At 40.5% G+C, this 25,167-nt stretch overlaps 1 protein-coding gene across 3 annotated transcripts; it reads right to left on the bottom strand.

The window, feature by feature from the left end:
- Positions 1–785: 785 nt before the first annotated feature.
- Positions 786–25,164, bottom strand: ALG12 (ALG12 alpha-1,6-mannosyltransferase). 3 transcript variants are annotated; one of them, XM_060687155.2, is made up of 11 exons: positions 24,094–25,164; positions 21,800–21,889; positions 19,599–19,780; positions 18,892–19,024; positions 18,545–18,718; positions 16,586–16,780; positions 15,451–15,554; positions 12,241–12,464; positions 11,018–11,187; positions 8,725–8,800; positions 786–1,042 (listed from the first exon to the last, which is right to left on the bottom strand). In XM_060687155.2, the coding sequence occupies exons 1-11, from the start codon at positions 24,251–24,253 to the stop codon at positions 805–807; spliced, it is 1,746 nt and encodes a 581-aa protein (XP_060543138.2). In that variant the 5' UTR covers positions 24,254–25,164; the 3' UTR covers positions 786–804. The 3 variants fall into 3 exon arrangements, with proteins under 3 accessions (XP_060543138.2, XP_034276780.2, XP_034276797.2); XM_034420889.3 differs by lacking the exon at positions 21,800–21,889; XM_034420906.2 differs by lacking the exon at positions 21,800–21,889 and having other exon boundaries at positions 24,059–24,107.
- Positions 25,165–25,167: the final 3 nt, after the last annotated feature.

The following is a 25,167-nucleotide window of genomic DNA, read 5'->3' as shown; positions in this document are numbered from 1 at the left end:
TTATGGTTACTCCATAGCTGATAACTGACAAAAGAAAACCTGGTTAAGAAATGTTATCAGGATGACAAGATGGGCCTTCTCTTATATGCAAATATTGTCTATGAGCAAAACCACCCAACAGATAAAAATAAATAGCATCCGTTAATTTCCAGATTTTGTTGAACCTAATGACATTCAGGTTTAGGTATATGAGATTTTTCATAAGAATTTTATACTGTGGCCCAAAATAGCACATTGTGCTATTTTTCCACATGGTAGAAAACAATGTGAAAACATTAAACCACACAATAATGTTACATAAAAAATAACTATTTAGTATATTTCCTATGTAATTATATGAAAACATGTCTTGAATGTATGTACTTTGTATTGAAATCAGTGGTGGAATTCAAATTTTTTTACTATTGGTTCTGTGGGCGTGGTGTGGCTTGGTGGGCGTGGCAGGGGAAGGATACTGCAAAATCTCCATTCCCACCCCACTCCAGGGGAAGGATACTGCAAAATCCCTATTCCCTCCCCATTCCTGGGGGGAGGATATTGCAAAATCTCCATTCCAATCCCACTCTGGGGCCAGCCAGAGGTGGTATTTGCCGGTTCTCCAAACTACTCAAAATTTCCACTACTGGTTCTCCAGAACCCGTCAGAACCTACTGAATTTCACCCCGATTGAAATGTAGCTGGCATTACATGCAGTATATACTATATAAAAGTTTTTCACATAAGTGAAATGAATAGGATCAAATAGTATTGATCTTTCACGTGCAACACAATTCTAGCAAAAACTATTTCAAACTTGTTCAAATTTTATTTTCCAAAAGAAACAGGGTGCTTTTCCAACAATACTAGTTTGGATTTCAAGTTTAAAGTAATAGGAGGCAGTGCAGTAAAATTCAATCCAATTCCACTGGTGCCAGGAATATGCGCAAGGACTTTGTGAGTTGTCTTGTAATGTGACAGTTGAGCTGAATTCATCTCCATAAGTACATGTGTATATGAGAACATAAGTGGGTTGCCCGGTTTGAGGTCTTCCCTTTTGTCATATCTGTAAGAGAATGAACAGTGTAAGGTAAGTAAAGACTTGAGCCATACTCCACATTCAGGAGACTTAGGTTGTAGCCAAGCAAGAGGAAGGATCGTTATGAAAGCAATATAGGAAACAACCATGAAGCAGGAAATAATTACATAGAGCAGGGAGGATTCTTAAAAGGGCATTTGGTAACTGGATGGTAGATTACTTAAAGAACCTGAATTTTTTAATATAGGATCACGTCAACCATTGCAGAAAACAGGAAGGGAAGGCAATACATACAGTATTAAAGCTGTACGTAAAGTAATTCCATCACTGTTGGAATAAATGGCAAACAAGTTATACAGAACAGAATGGGCACAGAAATAGGTGGTTTAAGAATTTGGTGGTTCAGAATCATTTATTAGCCACAAAAAAGCAACATACCATACATAGGTCAGTGGTGTAAAACTCAAGGCCCACGGGCCGGATATGGTCCGCGGGCTGCTTAAATCTGGCCCGTGGGCCCAGCCTGCAAATATCAAAGGACCAGCCCACGGTGCCTCTGCCGGGCAAAACGGGCTGCGGGGTGGCCTCCCCTTGGCCCACTTTTGGCCTCCCTGGCTCCAGCAACACTGCTGGCCAAAAACAGGCTACACGGGGGGCCTCGCAGGGCCTTGGTGTGGCCTGCTTTTGGCCAGCAGAGTGCTGCAGGAGGCCATGGAGGCAGAAATTGAGGCACAGGGGCTGGGTGGGCACGCACGGTCCACCCGCCCTCCATATTGGTTGGCAGGATGCTGCAGGAGGCATCTCTCTCGTCTCCCCCCCCCTTCTCCCAGCTGGCCCATGGGGAGAACTACAATGCTGTTCTGCCCCTCAAAGAAATCCAGTTTGACACCCCTGATATAGGTAATGGAATGCTATAGGAAAAGTAAAATAGATCTGTAGAATGAGACAGAGCTACCCCCAATTGTAGCTATGGCAATCAGAGGAAGACTAGTGATGGCCAGAGGAAATCTAGTTAAAGTATGTCTCTTGTGTTACCTTCTAAGTTCTCTATTCTTTGAAACAAGTTCCCAACACCTAGAGGCAACACAGCTTATTGAATAGGATTTTGGGAGTTTTTGTCTAGTGAATTATTTAGATCAGGGATGGCTACCTGCAGCTTTAGGGCTACAAGCTGCCCCCAACCACTTCCTAGGGCCTATTCTGAATGTAATTGGTGAAAATTGATGGTACTGGTATGATTTTCAGACAAATGAAACAACCAGCAAACTTTCTCCAGCTACTTCCCCACAGAATAAAAATAAAAGTCTCATGTTACCCCTAGTCCTTCTTTTCACTAGACTAGACATATCCAATTTCTGTAACTGTTCTTCATATGTTTTAGCCTCCTAACCATCCTTGTTGCTTTTTTCTGCACTCTTCCGAGTATCTCAACATCTTTTTTATAATATGGTGACCAAAACTGGATGTACTATTCTAAGTATGGTCTTACTAAGGCTTTATAAAATGGTACTAATACTTCATGTGACCTTGATTCTATCCCTATGTTAATGCAACCTAGAATTTCATTGGCTTTAGAATATAATTTATATCTTACTTTATATGATATAGTATATAATCTAAATATATTACACTTTATGTATTTATATATTATTCTTTATATAATATAGTTTATAATTTATATCTTACTTTATATGATATAGTATATAATCTAAATATATTACACTTTATGTATTTATATATTATACTTCATATAATATAGTTTATAACATAATTTATAGCTTACTTTATAAGTAAACAATATAATCCAATGGACTTAGTTCTCTATGAACACACAAAGTAAAAGTGAGCAATTTGTGAATTATACACAATTTAGAAAGCACATCACTGGAGTTTGGCATCAACTGCCCAGAGCTGATGAATTTGGCAAAAAGGAAATATGGAATGAACCCATGCACTTGGGTTTTGAGTGGGGTCTAAACATTTAAATAACTATTAGCCACCACTACCATTTGTTTCCAGAATAATTTTGCAAGCCAACTGATTCTTCAATCAATTCTATAAATTTCCAGAATGAATCTTACATTCTGCTACTTCAAGATCCTTAGTCTTTTTCATTCTAACAAAGCTCCTGTTACGGGCCTTCAGTGTCTATATGTCTTCCTGCTTCATTGGCAAGATAATTTGAGTGGGAGGAAAATTATTCCAATCAACCTCTCTGTCTTCATGCACTGACAATCTCAGCATCCTTCAACAGTGAAAAGGATGGAAGAGAATAGTTCTTGTGGAAAGAGGACAGAGACTGAAGGAGCTAATAGGAGAGCCTGACTGGCTGGCTCCAGTTAATCATACCAATTAATGCCTTCAGTCTTGCTTGGTATTTGTTCTGCTCCCATCCATCTTTTCCTTTTAATATTTATGAGCTCAAGAGCTATCAGATTGCTAAATTCTTGTCTGCCAACTTCCAGTCTCACTGAAGAACATATGTAATGAAAATAACATGGCATCTCCAAGTCCCTGGAGCATGCATATAAATGTCATACAATTTGTATAGTACATTAAACTAGTGAACACATGCTGTATCTCATTTCCCCTGTTCCATTCACAGCTCAGCTTTGGTGGATGACTCCCTGTGATTAGGCAAACATTAACACTAACTAAAATCTGCACTCAACTAATAAACCAGGGTTTCCCGTCAACCAGAAGTGATCGACATTCCATCTTCAAAAGTCACACTTCCTACTAAAGGAACTATATATTCACATAAATTAGAGTAGATAAAGGTGTGGTGCAAAAGCATCTACAAACCAACAAATGGCCATGTTTTAACATTCTAAGTACTATTAATCAGACATGGTGACTATCCAATGTTTTTGTATTACAATTAACAACAGAGAAGTGGTGCATTCCGATTAACCTGATGTAATTATTAAGGTAAGAACGTAGTATATGCATTCACATTAACTAGCCGGAGTGGTTTAACATGTTGTGCAAATGTGGCCTTAAGAGTATAGTCCAAGGAGCCTCTTTTCCATCATCTACAAAAATTTCCTCCTCCTCCAGAGTTTCATATTAGTAACCAGGTTGAAATGTCAGCTTTACCTTTTAATTGAAACAAGAACTTTATGCTAGCTGCTGGGTGAAACTAAACAACTGGCCAATGCTTCAGGCAGTGCTTCCCTTTGACTAAGCTGTTATTAGAATACAGATTCTCTTAAATATTATTCTAACATTCCTGACCTGAATAAATCCTTTCATCCCAAATCAAAGCTTATAATGCTAAGAGCATCAATCTTCGCCAGAATCAACTTTTATGTCAAGCCTACTGCAGACCATCTTCAAAGCAAGACAATAAAATGTCTGTAATTTTCTTAAGGCTTTGTTATGCAAGAGAATTAAAGATCAGATGGTTCCAATGAATTTATTTTGATCATCAAGTCTTAAATGAAATAAAAGAATGGTTCTCCTTCAGATCATCTCAGATCAAGCATGGAGTGTAGGCCATTTGAGATCCTCTGAGGCAGCTTGCTTACTTACTTCTCTGCTTGTGGTTGTGTCTACACAGAATAGGCTACAACTGATTTTCTATTTTGTGAGGTATTTCCTTCACCATAATATTCAGGCAATGTGGATGGATGGCCAGAATAATTGATAGCTCACTTTAGACAATTTATATCACTACTTAACTGAGGATATAGAGTGGTCTTGATAGCAGTCACTGAATCAGATTGTGAGGATGTAACTTTAGCAATTACTTGTCTTATTTTGTATTCTTTTTGGTTACTGACTTCAAGGAGAATGTGCATGGATAAGGACTAACAATTGTTTATTTGTGTGTTGCTCTCTTTTAGCTGATTAAACAAACCAGAATAGAGATTAAGAAAAGTGATCAACAGTATCTTGTGAATGGGAAGTACTGACTTTTGGTTAAAGGAGGCTTAAGTGTCTCTTAAAGAGAGCGAATCTGGCATAGTGGTTAAAGCACCAAGCTAGACAATGACTTCTAGTCACATCTTAGGCACAAATTCTGGGACCAATCTCTCTCAGCCCTAGAAAGAAGGACATGGCACCATTTCCCAAAAAATCTTGCCAAGAAACAGCAAGGAACAAAACTCTCTTAACAAACAAACAATAAAACCCTCTCTTGACCTACAAAATATATGTATTTCAATCAAATTTTCAGCCAAGAAATTGAATTGAGACTGTTATGAACACCTTAGTGTTTGACCCACAACAAAAACTACAAGAGACTGGCCTAGTGGTTCTCCCAGATTTCTTCAATAATGGGATTGTTCTCCACTGTCTTTGCAGTGGTTCTGGTCCTTTCTGCTGAATCGTGTGCAGAAAGAAACTAGTGTCTCATGGGGATCTGTCATGCTCTTCAAATATCTATATAAAATAATTAGGGAAGGTCAGTTGGAGCTTTGGTGTAGGGCAGTGATGGTGAACCTTTTAGGCACAAAGTGCCCAAGCTGGAAGGAGTGCACGCACATGCACGCCCGCGCACGCACCCCAGAGTGCTGGAAACCCAACGACCAGCTGGATGGTGCATGCGTGCATCGGAAACCTGACGATCAGCTGGTTGAGCTGGGAAGACAGCGCTTGTGCCCACAAAGAGGACTCTGTGTGCCACCTATGGCACACATGCTATAGGTTCGCCATCACGTGTGTAGGGTTCAAGGGATATGTTGATGATATTGTTTCTACTGCTTTTTATCATCCAACTCTGATACCTAAGTTCATTAACAGACTGAAATTATCCAAACTGAAATTAAATCCAGGCACGGCAAAGATGCGGTTGGTTAAATGAAAACTGAATGGCTGAGATTCAACTTTTTGGGGATGAGGCTACACTTCCCCTAGAGATCAAGTAAGGAGTCCAGAGTGCCCAACCTGCTCTTTGCTGCCAACTGGAACTGCAGGTGACACCTCTACTGAGAAAATTTGCACAAGTAAGGCTCATGACCTTCCCAAATGAGTAAATTTGGGCATCCTAAGTTCTATGAAATACCTTGAATAGATTAGCATGGAAAATCATCCAGAAAATGGATGGAAAATGTCGCCAGAAGGCTGCAAACCTGTGCAAATTATGGAGGTCATGTAGTACCCATGCCAAAACATGGCCTATTACTTATAAGGCAAATATTGTTGGTATTAACATTGAGAAGCATGACCAGTCATTGGGATCTATATGGAAAGCCCTTCGGAAAATGCCCTTGCTGTCAGAGATTCATCTAACTGGCATGTAGGAAAAGGCCTTCTCCTGAACTTCCTTCAAGCTCCCTCTGGAGCTGCATTTAATCACCACGATTTCAGTATACAGAAAGGCAATAAAGGCATATCTTTTTAGCCAGGGTTTTATCTTTTAATTAGTTTAGTATTTGTTTTAATATTTTTAAACCATTTTAGGTATCCCAAATGCTTGCCTAAACAGAAAGAGAAGCTATAAAACAAATCAGTAGATTTGCATATATTTAATTGATGATTGAGATTTTTGAATGAGTAGTACACCCTGATTTTGGAATATGCAACCTATTTACCCAGATTTCTATTAATGTGATTTGGCAACAACTAGGGTTAACTTCAAGTTTTTCTACCTTTGCACACAGAAGTATCCCAGATTTATAGTAATTGAAAAATATATACCTTTGTTGTTTGCAAAAATCTAATAAACAATTTTAGACATCTGCTTACAACTGCAAAATTACTTTGATGTTATGAACAAGATGTAAAGAAACCATAAAAAGCTTGTTTTTAATTGGTGGTTTGCCAGGAGGTAGCTTGAACTTAGGTACATATCTTGTATAAAAGCAGGAGCTCCTCATTTGAAACTAAATAACCAAGACACACAAAAGTAATTTCTGACACACCTCTCAAATTAAAGGGGATCTGTTTAAATATAAATACCCTTTGGTCTAATGAACACTCTGGAATACAGAAAGCAAATGTCCTTATCTAGGACAAGAGGCTGTCAGGCCATGCATCAGGCTAGGCAGAATGTTGATGTCTGGTAGCTATATTTAATATTTTGGAATGGCAGAGGTGGATAGTGATGAAAAAAGTGGAGCTTTTTCCCTGTACTAGGTTTGCAGTACAATGGTTGTGGTTTTCCACCTCAAAATGGTCAGAGTAATAGTGATGTAATAGAGGGCTACAGAGATGAACAAAAACTAAGTTTGGAGGCCACTCATTACACACTCCTGCCTCACAGAAGCTAATGAGATTTCAAAAGAAGCCTTACCCAACCTTGCTAGGAAATCAGAGGTGGACAATTTATTTATTTATTTTATTTATTTATTTATTAGATTTTTATACCGCCCCCTCTCCCGAAGGACTCAGGGCGGTGAACAGCCAAAATTAAAAACATACAATATAAACAATTAAAATACGTTTAAAACAGAATTAAATCTAAAATGGCTCCCCAATTTAAAACGCCTTACCCATACCCCTATAAATAAGACGAATTTAAAATTTAAAAATTTAAAATTTCCACATTTAAAAAGGGGGAAGATTTAGGCCAGGCCAGCTTGATAAAATAGAAAAATCTTAAGCGTGCGGCAGAAGGTGCGCAGATCTGGGATCCTACGTATCTCCGGGGGGAGCTCGTTCCAAATCGTAGGTGCCCCCACAGAGAAGGCTCTCCCCCTAGGGGCCGACAGCCGACATTGTTTGGCCGACGGCACCCGGAGGAGCCCCTCTCTATGGGAGCGTACTGGCCGGTTTAAGTTTAAAAGGTCACAATCTGTGATCTTTCAAAGAGGTTGCTGAAAATCAATGCCCACCATCGTCCACTATTGGTTAAGCTCACCAGGATAACCTGGGAGTTGTAGTTATGTTTAGAAGGTCACAGGTTCTTTTACTCTGATGTATATAATAGGGCCGTGATGGTGAACCTATGGTACACGTACCCGAAGTGGCACACAGAGCCATGTCGCCTGGCACACACAGCGTAGCCTGTTCTTCTTCTGGGTTTCTGGTGTGCATTCGTGTGCGACGATCAGCTGGCTTTTTTGCATGTGGCAGTGCCGGAAACTGGGAGAGCTGGTCTTCCATCTTCCTGCATGAGCATGCATGCCAGCCAGCTGATCATCGTGCGTGCGCATCAGAAACCCGAAAGAATAGCTGGCTGAAACAGGAAATTCAGTAGCTGAAACCGGATGTTCATTTTTGGGCACACGCATGCGTCCTGGACAGTTCCTCTTCCGGGTTGTGGCCCAGATGTTTGTGCGTGCTCCCTTTTCGGCACTCAGTGCCAAAAAGGTTCACCATCACTGTAATAGGGTATCAGTTTTAGATTATCTGTATGTTAGTTTCTATTTTATGCTTGGCACCTCATCTTCACTGCAAAGAGAAGAACTATTAGGAGACAAGGAATAGACAACCTGACCTTTCCTTGTGTGTTGATGAATTCCTAGGCAACATTCAGACTAAGAGTTTGAAGAATATTAGCCCTGAATAGACAAAAATAAATTTAAGAGCAAGAGATCATCATGATGATCATCTCATTTGTATATAACAGAGGTGTTCAACCTTGGTAACTTTTAAGACTTGTGGACTTCAATGCCCAGAATTCCCCTATGACTGGCTGGGAAATTCTGGGAGTTGAAGTCAAAAATTCTTAAAAGTTGCCAAGATTGGACACCTCTGATATATAACAAACTGCAAAAAAAACAATCTTCCTTTATACATACAAACACACACAATAGACTTACTTCCAATCCAAATTGACTTCTAAAAATCGAGACACACCAGTCTGTGCCGCAGCCCCATCAATGTGGACAGAAACATCTGCAGAAAAACAAAACAAAACAAATTAAAAAAACCCAAAACCAATATATGTGAAAGTAAGGAGAGATTCCAGTCTATACTCATGGGCAAGCTTGCGGATTTGTATTTATTTTATTCTTTGAAAAAAAAATCCTAAATTCCAAAAACTGAAGTAGAAAACATTGACCTGCCTATTGTACTGGAGATGCTAGGTGTGGAATATATATACGTACTTAAAATTAATGAATAAGGTGCTCAACCTAGAATTTAGCCCATTAAAAAAAAAAATATGAATTAAAGGAACAGCTCACGTGAGGAAAAAAAAAGCAAAGCACCAACATCTAGTGACTTATTTACTGACAGAAATGCCTTTGGGCCTCAACAAAATGAAAACAGCACTTTCTGTGGAAGTTATCTCCTGTTCATTCTTTCACTGCTTGGATATCTGGAAAGAGGCTCTGAAACAGCCATACTGAGTATTCAAAATACCCCTCAATGTATTGTCTGAGAAGATTCTTTGCTGAGCTCACTGCATGCCTGTTACTGTATACTTAATTTAATTTAATTAATTAAATTTATATGCCGCCCCTCTCCAAAGACTCCGAAGACTCAGGGCAGCTACTTGCATAGCCCTTGCAAACCCCTTCCTATATAGCTTCACAAAGGCTCTGCTAAGAATGACAAACTTTCCATCACTTGATTGCCAACTGTCAGAATACAAAGATCAAATACGACCTCGACTTATGACCACAACTGAGCCCAAAATTTCTGTTGTTAAGTGAGATGTTTGTTACGGTTTTACCCCATTTTACAACCTTTCTTGCCTCTGTGAATCACTGCAGTTGATAGGTTAGTAACACCGGTGGTTAAGTGAATCTGGCTTCCCCATAGACTTTGCTTGTCAGGAGGTCGCAAAAGACGATCACATGATCTTGGGACACAACAATGGTCATAGATATGAACTAAAATGGCCAAGCATCTGAACTTCAGTCACATGATCATGGGGATGGTGCAAAGTGTGAAAAAATGGTCACAAGTCACTTTTTTTCAGTGCAGTTGTAACTTTGAATGGTCACTAAATGAACTGTTGTAAGTCGAAGACTCTGGACTGGGATCATCAAATGAAAGTGGCTGCAAGACTTAGAACAGGTACAGGAAAACAGTTCTTGCACAGAATGAAATAATTCTTGGCATTTGTTATGCCAAGACATAGCAATGATGACCCCTTACTTGGATGGCTTTAAAAGCAGATTGGATAAATCCAAGCAGGACAAGTCTATTAAGGGATAATTATTTAGCATCATCTCTGGGTTGGGTGGGTGCAGAATGCCTCCAAGTACCACTTGCAGAGAAACAATAGAAGGATAGGGGTAGCTCTCTATTGCCTGCTTAGGAGTCCTCACTATAATATAAATTATATGGCAATGCCTATCTTAATGTAAGAACATATATGACATTGCCATATTATTCATAGTAAAGTGCATGAGTGCACACACTCTTCTTAACATCACAGTTAACAATCTCCATTCCCAGTACTGTCACCATTGTTAAAGAAGCTAATTTGATAATATGTACCAACATCATAGAGGGATGTGGTGGCTCAGTGGCTAAGACACTGAGCTTGTCGATCAAAAGGTCAGCAGTTTCAGCGGTTCGAATCCCTAGTGCCGCATAATGGGGTGAGCTCCCGTTGGAAGGCTGAGTCAACCTTGAGCCTGGTGAGAATTGAACTTTAACAGTAGTTTAGTCCACTGCACCACCATGCCATGAATTGCCTTCATGGCACGGTTCCTCCAATTCCATAGGGGGTTCAAAATGTACGCAAATGTGTAATTGAGGACCCAGTTTGTGGGGGCAATAAGCTGACTTTGTATAAAATATACAAAAGTATGAAGGCTATTGCTTAATGCACTGTAAGGCGCCCTGAGTCTCCGGAGAAAGGCAGCATATAAATCAAATTAAAAAAAAAAAATCATAGGGCCTTCCAACTTATTTTGCTTTGTGGGCTGTGTTGTCTTCCTCACACCCTATCACAGGTCACACCCTCAAAATGGGAAAAGGCAGAGTAAGGCTTAAAAGAACAAGCTTTAAAGCTGCCACTTTTATCTCTTGAAACCTCACAGAGTGCAGCAACAAAAAAAATGCCCCGTGTTTAGTTTCATTCAATCTGCAGAAGGGGCTTGAAAAGGTACCAAGCCACCAGGTGACTTTTTTTTTTATCAACCCAGTTTTACTCACCTGCTGTTGGAGGTACCAGCTGGTGTAGTTTTTGCATAGCAACCCCTCCAGGGTAATTGAAGTGGGACACATAGAGCGATGCTCCTGAGTAAGCAGCATTAGCAAAGAGGTGTGCTATAACAAACAGAGTGCCTAATTTGTATAACCATGATTTCTTGTAATTGTTTAGACTGTGTAAGAAAGAAAAATTGCGTATTTAGTGGGCACAATATTTCTGACTCCAATACATGGCTGTTGAAAGATCACATTGAACGTTAGGTGATATGAACTGTAAATGTCATTTTTGTATCGTATTGAACTTGTTTACTGTCAGAGGCAAGAGCCCTGGGATTACGTCCTACATGCACAACAATTCTGCTCTGAAATTTGCATGTCCATCTTCAGTTAAAGTGTGCTTCAGCATGATACTCAAACCCTAAACTGCAATTAACCCTAGCTCTAAAACACAGGTCAAAATCAACCTGATTTAGAATATTATACACTGTTCTAGTCAATTTATTCAGGTTGATAATAAATCCTGATTAGACAAAAATGAAAGTAAAACTTTGCAATCTTGGAAGAAGTTCAAACTTTTAGTGCAGAGGTTCCCAACCCCTCGGCTGTGGATCTTGTTGAGAACCAGGCAACACGAGTGGTAGGCGAGCATGCAAAGCTTCATTTGCGAATGCGCAGGATTAAGTTGTGCATGGAAAACGATCCTCTCCCCCCACCCCCATCCCTTCCCCCCTCCCAATCCATGGAGCCAGAAAGGTTTCGGACTGCTGTTTTACTGGACTTTAAAGAGCAACAGGGGGGCAGAATTTACTATATATAATATGCACTAACAAAATAAGATTTGTTTTTATGGGGATTTTTTTTTTCATCCTTTGTAAAGGCAGAGGTTAGTTTGCTGTGGTTTAAAATTCATAGGACTAAACAGCTTGCATATTTTCTAATCCAAAAGGTCGTGGGAAATGTCACTCTTCATCCATTTTACATCTTATTCACTCTCATCAGGTCTTAAGGCCAATATTAAGTGACTGGTGCCCTGAGGGAATGACAAAATAAGAATCTTTTATTCCAAGTCAGCCTTTCCCAATCCGGGGCCCACAAGATGATTAAGACTCCCAGAATTCCTATCAAGGTTATTTGGAGAACAATATGATTGGTAAACTAGCAAGCGGTGAATAATGAAGTCAAGATCTTGAAAAAGAAATTAAATAATTATGTACAAGTATACTTACATTCGAGAGCAGCCTTTGGCAGCCACTATATTCAAAACTGGAAATGTGTATATTATAAACCGCAGCTCTTTGTGTGGGAGAAAGGAATACAAGAAAATAAAACCAAGTGAGGGTAGAATTAATACCCAACATCTTCGGTCTACTGCTCCTAGTAGTAGAAATACAATACTGCAACCCAGAGCGCGAGGCAAGGCAGAGTAAAAATACCATAAAAATGGCGAGGTCTTTAAAAAGACAGTTAAGGAATTTTTTTAAATTAAAAATGACTATTTGAATTAATAATTTTCTCAGTGTGGTATCTTCTACATTTCTAAAATGTAGCAGCGCTGGCTGGGGGATTCTGGGAGTTGAAGTCCACCCATCTTCAAGGTACAAAGGTTGAGAAACACTGGTCTAGAACATCATATAGCCACTTGAAACTTTCTAGAAAAAAAAACCCTGTTTTTCCATGTTTTCTTATGTTTTTGTTTCTTTGCTGCATAAATAAGCTACTTTATCATACATAACATTATAAAATATATACAGTGAGATACAAAATCAGCTCTTTCATTTACTTGTTTGAAAAAAGTAAAAAGCATGTATGCTAATGCACCCACACATAAACATCCCCCATTCCCAATTACCTCACCTCAGACGCCCCTAATTTGTCACTGAAGAACTCGTGAGTTAAGTCTAGACTTTTATGTAACCAACAAAACCACACAATACATTGTGTGAAGAGAATCACAGATTTAGCAGAATTCCATTGTTTGAGATACAATGCATCGTAGGTTAACAATCTTTGAACTGAGGTACCTCAAATGGGCTAACTTAAGAATACATTCAAAATTTGGGACCCATGACTTCAAAGGGAATGGTTACTCAGTGCTACTAGCTGCTGCTGCTACACTGCTAGGCTTCTGCTGCGATTACATGATCTTCATTTTCAACATTCTGTGGAAGTTTTCCAGCCAGTCCCACAACACCTCACACCTTCTCCAACCCAGCAGCAGTCACCTGCTGCAAAGGGAAAGGAAGGGAGAAATGAAGGAACAAGGAGAAAGGAGCCTTCACACACTTTTTCTGGACCATGTCCTTCATGTGCGTTCTCCCTACCTGTGCCACCTCCCAACAACTCCCTGATTCACACAGCACCTTTCTTGTCAGGGTGGCAATTAATCCCATTCTGCTTTTGGGTAATTGCTCCTTGATTTAGAGAAGTGGATCGAGGCTTTTCCCTTGAAGCATACTTTAAGAAAATAAACCCGAAGATATATTTTCTAAGAAAAACTCATTTACTTGTTATAAAGAAAATAAAACATCTTACTAATCTAATTAGTTACATCTTGGCAAAGCTTTCCCGGCCACCTCTCCTGGACGGAGAACAAAGAAAGATAGAAGAAAGTGAAAGAATGTAGACATGTGCAGTTAGCTTACTGATAAGAACTTGGCAAGCTACGGTAAGTCTTAGAGTTCAAAAATAAGAGCTCATCTGGTAAATACAAAAACGCAGTGACATTTCTTACACTCCCAGTCATGCCCTTCCCAAACTATGTTGCTCACCCATATGACCTCCCCAATCAATATGATACCCAGGGGTGGGATTCAGCCAGTTTGCATCAGTTGGGGCAAACCGGATATTAATTTTAATCTGGTTCACCAAACCGGTTGTTCCAAGGACTGGCTGACCCCGCCCACCCCGCCCCACCCCTCCCAAATGCAGGGCGCGTGCAGAGGCTCTGGGAGGGTGAAAAACGGACCCTCCGGAGGACCTCTGTTGCACAGGGGAGGCCGTTTTTGCCCTTTGTGGACTCTGCCCCTATCAACAAGCATAGAATTGAGACCAGCAAAAAAAAAAGCGGCAATGCACTCACTTTAACAAAATCTATAAATATAACAACAAAAACACCGTTTCGTCTGTTAAATTGAAGCCTTTTTCATAATGCACACTTTTTGCTATCTGCTTGCAAAGCTGGTTGAAGAACAAGACAACATAGCTTTTGGACTTGGCAATCCAAAAGATTATAATTATGCTATCAGTTATGTACTGTATCCCTTTCCATTTGGAAATTTGTCAAAAAAAAAAAAACAGCACAACACAAGGTACATGCATTGAATAATGCACACTTTTGTTTGATAACCAGCCTAAAAAAACAAAAACAAAAGACATGCAAAAATAATGGGGATTTTATTGGAACCTGTGAACTCTAATTTTCAATTAGGAAAAGGTAAAAAAAGGTATACCTATTATGCAAACAACAGTACACAATGATGCTTTAAGCTTGTGAACCATTTTGAATTGTCATTATTTCTATATAAGTACGACATAAAACATGATCTAACCTCTACACAATTCCTAAAAGTGGATAGAGAGAAAGCAATTAAACAAGTCACAAACTTTTAAGCACCACTGTATGTTTTCTTAACTCATCCCCACTGCCACCCTGTCCCTTACCTCACCTTATTGCACATGACAGCAAAGATGGATCTGTGCCTCCTGTTGTATTAGCCAATGTGCTTTCTGAATCTTCCTAGCTTGGAGAATTAAAACAATATCAAGCCACAGAATGAGCTACACTGGGATGTTCAAACTTTTGAACTACTGTTCCGAGCTTGCAACACTGAAAGCAGCCATTTGAAATTCAGTCACTTGTGTGCAACTTCTGAGGATTTAAAGTTCCAGATTCAGTAAGAGAGAAAGTCTGTTTTAAGGCTGATATGAATCTTCCTATTAAGTGAAGTGAACTTTGTAGCACCAATTATGATCATGTCCTTTTTATAAGTGATCATTTCCATGTCACTTTGAAAGTGACAAATTTGGGCTGAAAAACAAAAAAAAAACCAGTATTAACTGGCCTGAGCCACTGAGCCCATCACTATTCTCTCCATTCCAATACTCACACCCTTCTATAGGAGCTGGAACCTTGCATGACAACAATTTTCTACCACCAAAGGTATCCACAGATATCAGGAGAATAAGATGAGAAATGTGGAATCAGGTGTAAGAAATAAAAATGGCTGAGGACATTTAAGATTTAGTTCCATACAAATTTCAATTCTTGCTATGACAAGAAAGTGATGTGGCTTGGAAAGGATGCAAAATAAAGAATTTTCATGACAAGACTTTTTACCTCATCTAGCTATTTCCAGTTATTCCTTCTCACATTGTGAATATTGAACTCATTTAAATTGTGCTACAGAATTCTATCTCCTCCATGTTTAAAAGGATACTCCCCAGTTGGAGCTTTTATTTAAGACAATGTTATACCAAAGTACTTTTCCCTCAGGCCACAAGAGCTGCCTCCAAAACACAGAATCCACAGCCACTGTGAGTCCTAAAAGGAGAAAAGAGCCAAAAGTGAGGAGCTATGCAAAAATCACTTAGTCAGTTCAACATGCCTTGAACCAATAATTACGACTGTCATTCCAGAACTGGATGAAAATCAGCCCATTACCTGAAATATTGATTTGACTGCACAGCCTGCAGAATCACAAGGCTGTGACTTGAAAAGGGCTGTAATTATTGCCCCTTCTGCCTGAGGTTAAATACATTGGTTTGATTTCATAGGATTAAAAACATGGAGGCAAGATCTGCCATTCAGATAGGACTTTGGGAGACACCCAGGGCTCCACTTCGAATTAGCAAGGGAGCCTCTATGTGCAACAGAACTGGCTGGTTCTCTTTTGTATTAAATACATTGCCATTTACTGTAGGACCTGACTATGTGGCTCAGTGGCTAAGACACTGAGCTCGTCAATCAGAAAGATTGGCAATTTGGCGGTTCGAATCCCTAGTACAGGTCTCCTGTGTGAGCAGGGGGTTGGACTAGATGACCTCCAAGGTCCCTTCCAACTGTGTTACTGTTAAACCTTCTTATAAGATAACTAAATCCACAGACTAAGATGATCTACTTGCACAATTGATGAACAAAGAGCAGAGTCCCACAAAGGACTATATAACTGCACACTAAACCAAGTGCAGAATTTTTCCATCTTTTAAAATGAGAAGTAGAGTAGAGTGGAGTGGAGTGGAGTGGAGTGGAGTGGAGTGGAGTGGAGTGGAGTGGAGTGGAGTGGAGTGGAGTGGAGTGGAGTGGAGTGGAGTAGAGTAGAGTAGAGTAGAGTAGAGTAGAGTAGAGTAGAAGTGAAGTGAAGTGAAGTGAATTCTTTATTGGCCAAGTGTGATTGGGCACACAAGGAATTTGTCTTTGGTGTATATGCTCTCAATGTACATAAAAGAAAAGATACATTCGTCAAGAATCATAAGGTACAACACTTAATGAAGTAATGTCATTAAAAGTTTTGCAATGTAGTTTTAGAAGAGCCACTTTTGAAGGAAATCCCACTAATTCAAAACCACACTCACCTAGCCAAAAAGCCCCTGCAGGAGCAGCATAGAAAAGCATTTTCATAACGGAGAGTTTTTTATTCAATAGAGTGATCAGTAGCATAAGACCCAGGAATATGCAAAGCTCTGCTCTGAAGACAATGATCGCCAAAGCCGAGAACCAAATAAACGAGCGGTGCTTTTGTTGCATCCAAGATGTAACTGCTAGTAAAACTGATTAACAAATGAACAGACAAATTGGGTATTAGTAACTTAGCTTCTTGGTCATTGTCAGGATCTAAATATAGCAAAACAGTTACTGTATTTTTCGGAGTATAAGTCACACTTTTCCTCTCCTAAAAGAGGGTGAAAATTTGGATGTGTCTTATACACCAAATGTAGTCCCACCCACCTGCCGGCCCCACCCACCAGCCTCCGCGCATCGCGTTTTATATCTGTTCCAGGCTGCAGTCATTGCCACAGACCATTGCCCCCTCCTTGGCTTGCGTTTTCAGCCTCCAAAAGCCCCATTCAGGGCTGCAGTGATTGCCAAAGCACATCGCCGCCAATCGCCACCTGAAAATGTGATGCCAAAAATGGGGCATGTGGAGACCTAAAATGCAGCCTCTCAGAGCTTTCAGGGGCTAAAAACGCAGCCTCTCAAACTGAGCTTTCAGAGGGCTAAAACGCAGCCTCTCAAATGCATGCGTTCACAACCAGTGAACCTGTTGCTAAAATTCATCTCTGGGAACAGCTGATTGGGGGTATTCCGGGAGGCTGGTCCACCCACCAATCAGCTGTTCATGCTGAATCAGGCTAATATACCTGTTCCAGGTTGTTTGCTAAGGATGCAAGCCAGATGGATGCTGGTAGGCAGAATTTTTTTTCCCTTATTTTCCTCCCCAAAAACTAATGTGCGTCTTATACTCCGATGCATTTTATAGTCTGAAAAATATAGTAACAAGCCTGCTACATAATCAAAATCAAACTTCCAGTAAATTTTTTAAGTTCATTCCACTTAAAGCATATTGTAGGATTATAAATTGCACCATTGGAAGAAAATGATTGGAGGTGGGGGATACACATACCATTCTAAAGAGAGAGAGTGCTACAGGTTGGAGTAAGGATCTCAATTCAGTTGGGCCAGAACTTCCTGATTTATTTTACCTTTTGTGTTTGGGAGTGGAGATGGTTACTAAATAATATTAAGCCTATTTTAGGTTCTCTTTTTTCCTGGTATTTTATGTTTCTGATTTTCAATAATTGTAGTGGGAAGGGAGTTCAAAAATATGTGGTCTCCCATCCAGGGGTGAAATGCTCCCGGTTCGGACCGGATCGCCTGATCCGGTAGCGATGGCGGTGGGTGGTTCGGAGAACCGGTAGCAGAAATCCCTGCCCCCCCCATGCCCAGCTGAGCCGCGCAATCATTGGAGGCTTTTTTTTTCTTTTAAAAGCATTTTTTCTACAAATGCTTTTAAAAATAATAATAAAAAGGCCTCCGATGATCGTGTGGCTCAGCTGGGGTCGTCAGAGCCTTTTAAAAGCCAAAGAGGTTGTAGAAAAAATGCTTTTAAAAGGCTCTGACAATCCCAGATGAGTTGCCTGATCGTCAGAGCCTTTTAAAAACATTTTTTCTACAACCTTTGGCCGAAGAGGTTGTAAAAAAAATGCTTTTAAAAGTAAAAAAAAAAAAGTTGGCCACGCCCACCCAGTCACATTACACCCTCCCCCCCACCAAGCCACGCCCAAAGAACCGGTAGTAACAAATTTTACATTTCACCACTGCTCCCATCCTATAGCTTGGTGGGTTTAGCGACTCCCATTCTTGATTTATGCACCTCAGACATCGAGGGCATTTGTGTCTGCTGGCCTTCTCAGCGGTGGGCAAGACAACATCTCAAGCCAATCACAATCCTTGTTGCTACATGTCATTGTGAACAGTGCTTTAGCATTATTTACCCATCAAGGAAGGTTTTGAAAAGCACGCTCAGTACTTACCAATAGGCAGCGCAAATACGTTGGGGAGGGTACGAGTGCAGTAAAACATCAGGTGGAATTGAGTAGCTGTTATTAGGCAGAAAATCAGGGATACAGTATAACCAAACTGTTTTCTCACTTCTTTGTGTAGCCGCCATAGAGCATAAATCACTGTCAAGCCTAGGGTTCCTCGGACTGATGGCAAAATAACATGAATAACAATGAAAAATCAGGTTTATTATCTGTAATAGAAATAACAGGTAATGTTCACAGTCTATGTGACTTTGGCTATATATAACAGTATTAGAAATTACAATGATTTACAATGCAATAAAAAAAACTTAAAGAAATGTGGCTTTATCTCATACCTATCAGCTGGGAGTAGAATTTTGACATTTGTAAAAGGGACAATATATAGATGGCTGGACTGGAAAGAAGAGCAATAAAAATTGGACCAATGAATGTTCTCGGGACAACTCCAGGAAATTCATGATGATCATACTGCAATAAAAAAATCATAACACAGATATATAGAAATAACTGCAAAAAGAAATTCTATAATTTTATTATACTTCTTTAGTTAAGAAAGAGCAAAGGTAATTCAAATTAGTCATCAATGTTTGCTCCAAAATTGATATGGAAGACACCAGTGGAATAATTCCTGGGGATTTAACTGAAAATAAATGAGGAGATAACAATGCCTCCAAAAATCAAAAAGCATGGGGAGCTCTGAGGACTGCATATATGGGTAAGTGGAGGCTCACATGGCCTGCAGATTATCCAGCAGTTTTTTTTAATACAGTTGGTGAACAAAGTACTAGAATTAAACACTTAATCCTGGATAATTCCTCAATCAGATAATCCACGATGGCAAAAATTTCTTTTAATCCAGCTAAATGATTAGCTATTGTTTCTACTCTTCTATATTCATGTAAAAATATATGACAGGCAATAATAATGTTGGGCACAACAGAGTATTAGTATAATTACAAATGCTAAGATGCGACTGGCTTTGAAAATAACTCTGTAGCAAACTAAATTTAAAAGAGAACAATCAGAAAGTAACAAGATTTACCTTATCTAATTCCAGCTTCTCATACAAAATGTCATGTATAGCTTGAAGATTAAAGCTCTCCTCTACTTTTGTAAATGGGCACACAACTAAGTGAACGAAGGCAACAGCAACTATCAGTAGTAGCAGCCATGGTTGCCCTTGGGAAGGTTTCTTCTCAGCCATTCTGTATCCAAAATTCCCATCTACATTATTAGTTTGGGAAGAAAAAAATCAGAATGAGAAAAAACGTCTGACGTATAAGGCAGTCATTGAGCATATAGCAAAACGAAGATCAGACCTGGATAAGCACTAACATTTTACCTGTCACTAAATGCTTTGACTTATTTCCTGAAGATTAATGAAGCTAGGTTTAACTGTAGCAGCTTCCTGGCTGCTCTTTCCAATTACACTATTCCTCTCCTCTGCTGAAGGACAGAACAGCAATCTAGAATTGTTCTAGAGCAGGGGTCAGCAACCTGTGGCTCTGGAGCTGTGTGTGGCTCTTTCATCCCTCTGCTGCAGCTCTCTGTTGCTCAAAATATGTGTCACAACCGCCAATGTGCGACACCCACCGGCACATGATTTATTGAGCTTTTCAACTCCCGGTAGGCCAACCGTGGATAAATCCAAGAAAAGAAAAGTTTCAGAAGAAAATAGAACATTTCATTCAACTACATATGTTAGTTTTGTGGCCGCTCAGGAAATAGTCAGGCACAGGAAGGGTTTTGTGGCTCCTGGTGTTTTCTTTTCTTTGGGAAATGGGTCCAAATGGCTCTTTTGAGTGTTTAAGGTTGCCGACCCCTGTTCTAGGGCCTAGAACAATTCTAGGTTGCTATTCTATTCTTCAACAATTCTGTTCTTAAATCTAGGCCTTCAAACTACCTTGCTCTCCCATTGCTAGTACTCATCAATTACATCTGCAAAAAGGGACTGAAAAAAGCACAAGGCATTTAAACATCATACCACCACCTTGTTCTTTCAGAAAACATGTTTTGAGATAAAAGTATTCCCCTTTTGATATTAAAAAAATAGGCACTGTTTTGGACCTCCCCCTTCTCCAAGGTTTACCAAGTGCAGAAGCAGTCAGAGGTCAAATCTTGTAACCACACTGAAATTTCTCAGCTTTAGAAACCTTAAAATCAGAACATTCTAGTTTGCCATTGATCCATTTTTCAGTATGTATTTTATACCAGAGAGACTTAGGGAGAAGGGGTTGAAGTAGCAAGAAACTTTGGAGGAGAGTGACCATATCATATTAGAATTCAATGTAATACAAACACAAACCATAGAACAAAATCAAAGCAGCATCTTAGTCATTAAAAAAGCTGATTTCAACAAACTTAGATAGATCTTGGGAAGGATTTCATGAATGAAGATCTTAAAGGGGAAAACTCAGTAAGCTTGAGAAACTCTGAAAAAAATGTGATTAAAGTTCAGTCCGCCACAATACCACTGAAAAAGAAAAATAAGAAACCCAAGAAGAAACCAGCATGGCTACATAAGGAAGTCTCTGATAAACTGGAAGACTAAAGGGTAAGTATAAAAAGTGGAAAGAGGGACACATATCTAAGGCAGAATACCAGCATATAGCCCAAATCTATAAAGTTGAAGTCAAAAATAATTTTAAAAAGTTTTTTTTTTTTCCAAGATGTAAAAACTAAGAAAAAAGTCAAGGAAACTATTGGTGCGCTAATGGGAGAACATGGCAAGGAAGTGATGACCAGCGGGGGGAAAGCAGAGCTTCTCTCTATACTTAAGAGTGCAGAGAAGAAAAACAAAGATACCGTTATTAGGGGGCTGGAGGCTAAAACACATGAACGGTTGCAGGAATTGGATGTCTATTCTAGTAAAAAGGAGGACAGGGGTGACATGATAGCACTGTTCTAATATTTGAGGGGCTTCCTCAAAGAAGAGGGGTCAACCTATTTTCCAAAGTACCAGAAGGCAGGACAAAAAGCAATGGATGGAAACTAATCAAGGAGACAAGCAGCCTAAAACTAAAGGGAAATTTCCTGACAGTGAGAACAATTAACGAATGGAACAGGTTGCCTTCAGAGCTCCATCACTGGAGGTTTTTTAAGAGGCTGGGCAGCCATTTGTCTAGAATGGTTATAGGGCAGGGGTGTCAAACTCAAGGCCCGCAGGCAGCATCTGGCCAGCAGGGTGCTTAAATCTGGCCTGCGGTGCCAGCCTGGAAATATGAAAGGACCAGTCCGCAGTACCTCTATCAGCCTCGCAGGGCCTCCACACGGCCAGTTTTCGGTTGGCAGAGTGCAGCAGGAGGCATCCGTCCCATCTCCCCCTCCGCTGACCTGCGGGAAACTACAATGTTGATCCAGCCTTCGAATAACCTGGATTAAGGTATTAGATTTAGGAGCTGGGAGACACAGTTTATAGTTTACGCTTAGTTGTGAAACTTGCTGTCTGACTTTGAGGACGTCACTCTTTCTCAATCCAACCCATCTCACAGGGTGGTGGTTGTGGGGGGAAAAGAGAAAGAAGGAATATTGGTGGGTATGTTTGCTGCCTTGAGTGACTTATAAAGTACTAAAGATGAGGTAAAAAGGAAGGAAGGAAGGAAGGAAGGAAGGAAGGAAGGAAGGAAGGAAGGAAGGAAGGAAGGAAGGCTCCTCCTCTCATGAGCCTCACTAGACCCTTCCTCCTCCTGCCTGTGGAACAGCCTGTCACTTTACTAGGGGGCGGGAGAATAAAGGAAGCCATGGATCAGGAGAAAAACTGAACCCCCATTCCAGCATATTCCCTTCCCTCCAGGCAGGCAAGATTCCTTCATTATTTCTTAAACAAGACAGCAATTGAAGGAAACTTCAGGTAGATATTTTAAATTCAAAGCAGAAAGGCGGGGGGGGGGATCCTTTTTAATTGAGTTTTCTACTGCCTTTCCCCAACAGTTGAAAAGTGAGACAACTGCAGCAGTCTTCTCCATTTGTTTTATTCCCAACCATCCCGGGAGGCAGGCTGGGCCAAGAACGAGAGAGAGAAAGAGGCTCAAGTCCCCCCCACCCCCAGCCCGTGGGCTTCAATGGCTGAGAATGATCCGATATCTTCATCCCATTTCCAAATTTTCTTTTACATTTCCCTGCGAACATCATCTTCATGAGAACTATTTGTAGAACTAATTATAGAAGAGTCCTCCACTCCTCTTCTCGCAACAGAATCCCTTATGCCACCAGGCTTGAAATTTTGGGCTTAAGACAATTTAGAACTACGCCGCCTTCGGTCTGACCTAAGCGTAGAACATAAAATGAACTGCCACAACGTCCTACAAGTCAATGACTACTTCAGCTTCAACCACAACAATACACAAGCACACAATAAGATACAAACTCAAGGTAAACCTCTCCAAATTCGACTGCAGAAAATACTTCAGCAAACAAGAGTGGTCAATGCCTGGAATGCACTACCTGACTCTGTGGTTTCATCTCCAAACCCCCAAAACTTTAACCTTAGACCAGAGGTCTTCAAACTTGGCAGCTTGAAGACTTTAAAGTTTTACTGTTTTTAATTTTTAAATGTTTTTTATTAGGATTTTAAATGTATTGTGAGCCGCCCTGAGTCTTCGGATAGGGGTGGCATATAAATTGAATTAAATTGAAATTGAAAACTTGTGGAGTCTTAAGCTAAGACTCCAAGAGATTTAAACTAAGACTTAAGCTAAGTCTTTAAACTAAACTGGCTGGAGAATTCTGGGAGTTGAAGTCCACAAGTCTTAAACCTGCCAAGTTTGAAGACCTCTGCCTTAGACCAGTGTTTCTCAATCTCAGAGAGTTTAAGACCTGTGGACTTCAACTCCCAAAATTCCCCAGCCAGAGCTGGCTGGGGAATTCTGGAAGTTGAAGTCCACAGGTTTTAAACTCCGAGATTGAGAAACACTGGTCTTAGACTATCTACTTATGACCTCACCCCATTCCTAACAGGTCTGTAAGGGGCATGCATAACATGCCTACCGTCCCTGTCCTACTGTCCCCATTTTATTCGTATCCATTTCCTGTATTCATAATCATGTTTATACTTATAACTGTAATCATGTATGTTTGACAAAAGAGCCTTGGTAGCACAGTGGACTAATGCACTGTTATTAACATCTGCTGCTTGCAATTACTGCAAGTTCAAATCCCACCAGGCTCAAGGTTGACTCAGCCTTCCATCCTTTCTAAGGTAGGTAAAATGAGGACCCAGATTGTGGGGGCAATAAACTGACTTTGTATAAATATACAAAAGTATGAAGGCTATGGTTTAACGCATTGTAAGCCGCCCTGAGTCTCCGGAGAAGGGCGGCATATAAATTAAAGCAAAATCAATCAATAAATAAAAATATATTTTTTTAAAAATAAATAATCCGATTTATTCCTCCCCGCTGAAGCGAGACTCCCACGCCTGGTTCTCTTCCCCTTCCCACTTTCCTCCCGAGGAAACGGAGCAGCGCCGTAACGCCGAGCCCCACGTCAGCCGAGCGCCCCCACCTTCCCTTCCTTCCCACTCCAGAGCCGGGACTCACCCGGAAGGCGCCCACGTGGATTCTCTCGACCTGGGGTCACGTGACACCCTTCGGAGCCCGGGGGCGGGGCCGGCTTTGTCACGTGACTCGCCTTGCCCGGCGACTTGCCCCGAAGGTCCCCGTAGGCTCCTCCTGCGCCCTTTTTCTTTTTTTTCCTCATTTTTTTTTGAAAGAGTTCCGCGGTTCACCCGCAAAAGGTTCCACCGCCGCCTTTTATTTCGTTTTCCTTTTTTTTTTTTTTTTTTTTACTTCGGCAGCGTCCTTCTCAGATAGGAAGAGGCAGCGTTTCCTTCTGTCGCTGCCCGGATTTGACACGGGAGGAGGCGACGCCAGTGAATCGGGGAGCTATTATTATTATTATTTTTTGCAATTTGGCCTGGCTTTCTCATCCCTTCCTCCCTTCTCCCATCCCCCCCAAAAAGGGGGGGGGTGTCTTTCTTCTTCGTGAGCCTTGCTTCTTAATCTTTTCTCTCCCGTTGCCAAAACGTTGCAGCGCTTGTTCCTCCTTCTCCTGCCCGGCTTCCCTGCAGCCTCATGGCCTTTTCAATGTTTTTGAACGGATCCTCATTACTAGCAGCAACTCCTCGGGTTGTGGGGTGGGGGCGAGATCCTTGGAAGAGAGAGATAGAGGAAGAAAACAACGGCTCCTCTCCACCATTCAAATCAATCTCCTGTAGGAAGGATCTTCTTCTCTCTCTTTATGCGTTTATTATTATTTTTTACAGAATTATGACGATGGTTTCTGTTTATATGTCCTTTCTTAATAGGCGGTTATCCTTAGTTAGTGCCTTAGTTATCCCAGAAACTGGGATGGATGTTGGCAATAGTAATAAAATCCAAATGAATGGTTGAGCAAACACCACTTCTTGCAACGGAACTGATTTATATACACAGGGGGGGGGGTGATCTCTTCATAATTCCTCGCTTTTAAAAAAAAAAAATTCTAAAGGATGACGTCACAATCCTGAAGAATGGAACCCAACGTACGTACGTACGTCTACGGTTCGGTTTCCTTAGCTCAGAGGTCCTCAAGCTTGGGCCGCTTTAAAACTTGTGGACTTCAACTCCCAGAAT

The sequence above is a fragment of the Pantherophis guttatus genome, chromosome 7 (assembly GCF_059756535.1).
Source record: "Pantherophis guttatus breed Tessera chromosome 7, ASM5975653v1, whole genome shotgun sequence".
NCBI lineage: Eukaryota > Metazoa > Chordata > Lepidosauria > Squamata > Colubridae > Pantherophis > Pantherophis guttatus.
Note: the sequence above shows the minus strand (reverse complement) of the source record. Positions and strands in the feature narration are given on the sequence as shown.

Coding starts and splice junctions, on each gene's coding strand:
- ALG12 (XM_060687155.2), bottom strand. CDS start 24,253: ATGAGGAAAAAAAAGAAAAAGGGCGCAGGAGGAGCCTACGGGGACCTT. Junction 12,465..15,450: donor ATAAAAGCTCCAACTGGGGA/GTATCCTTTTAA, acceptor GTCTTTTTAAAG/ACCTCGCCATTTTTATGGTA. Junction 11,188..12,240: donor GCCAAAGGCTGCTCTCGAAT/GTAAGTATACTT, acceptor TTTCTTACACAG/TCTAAACAATTACAAGAAAT.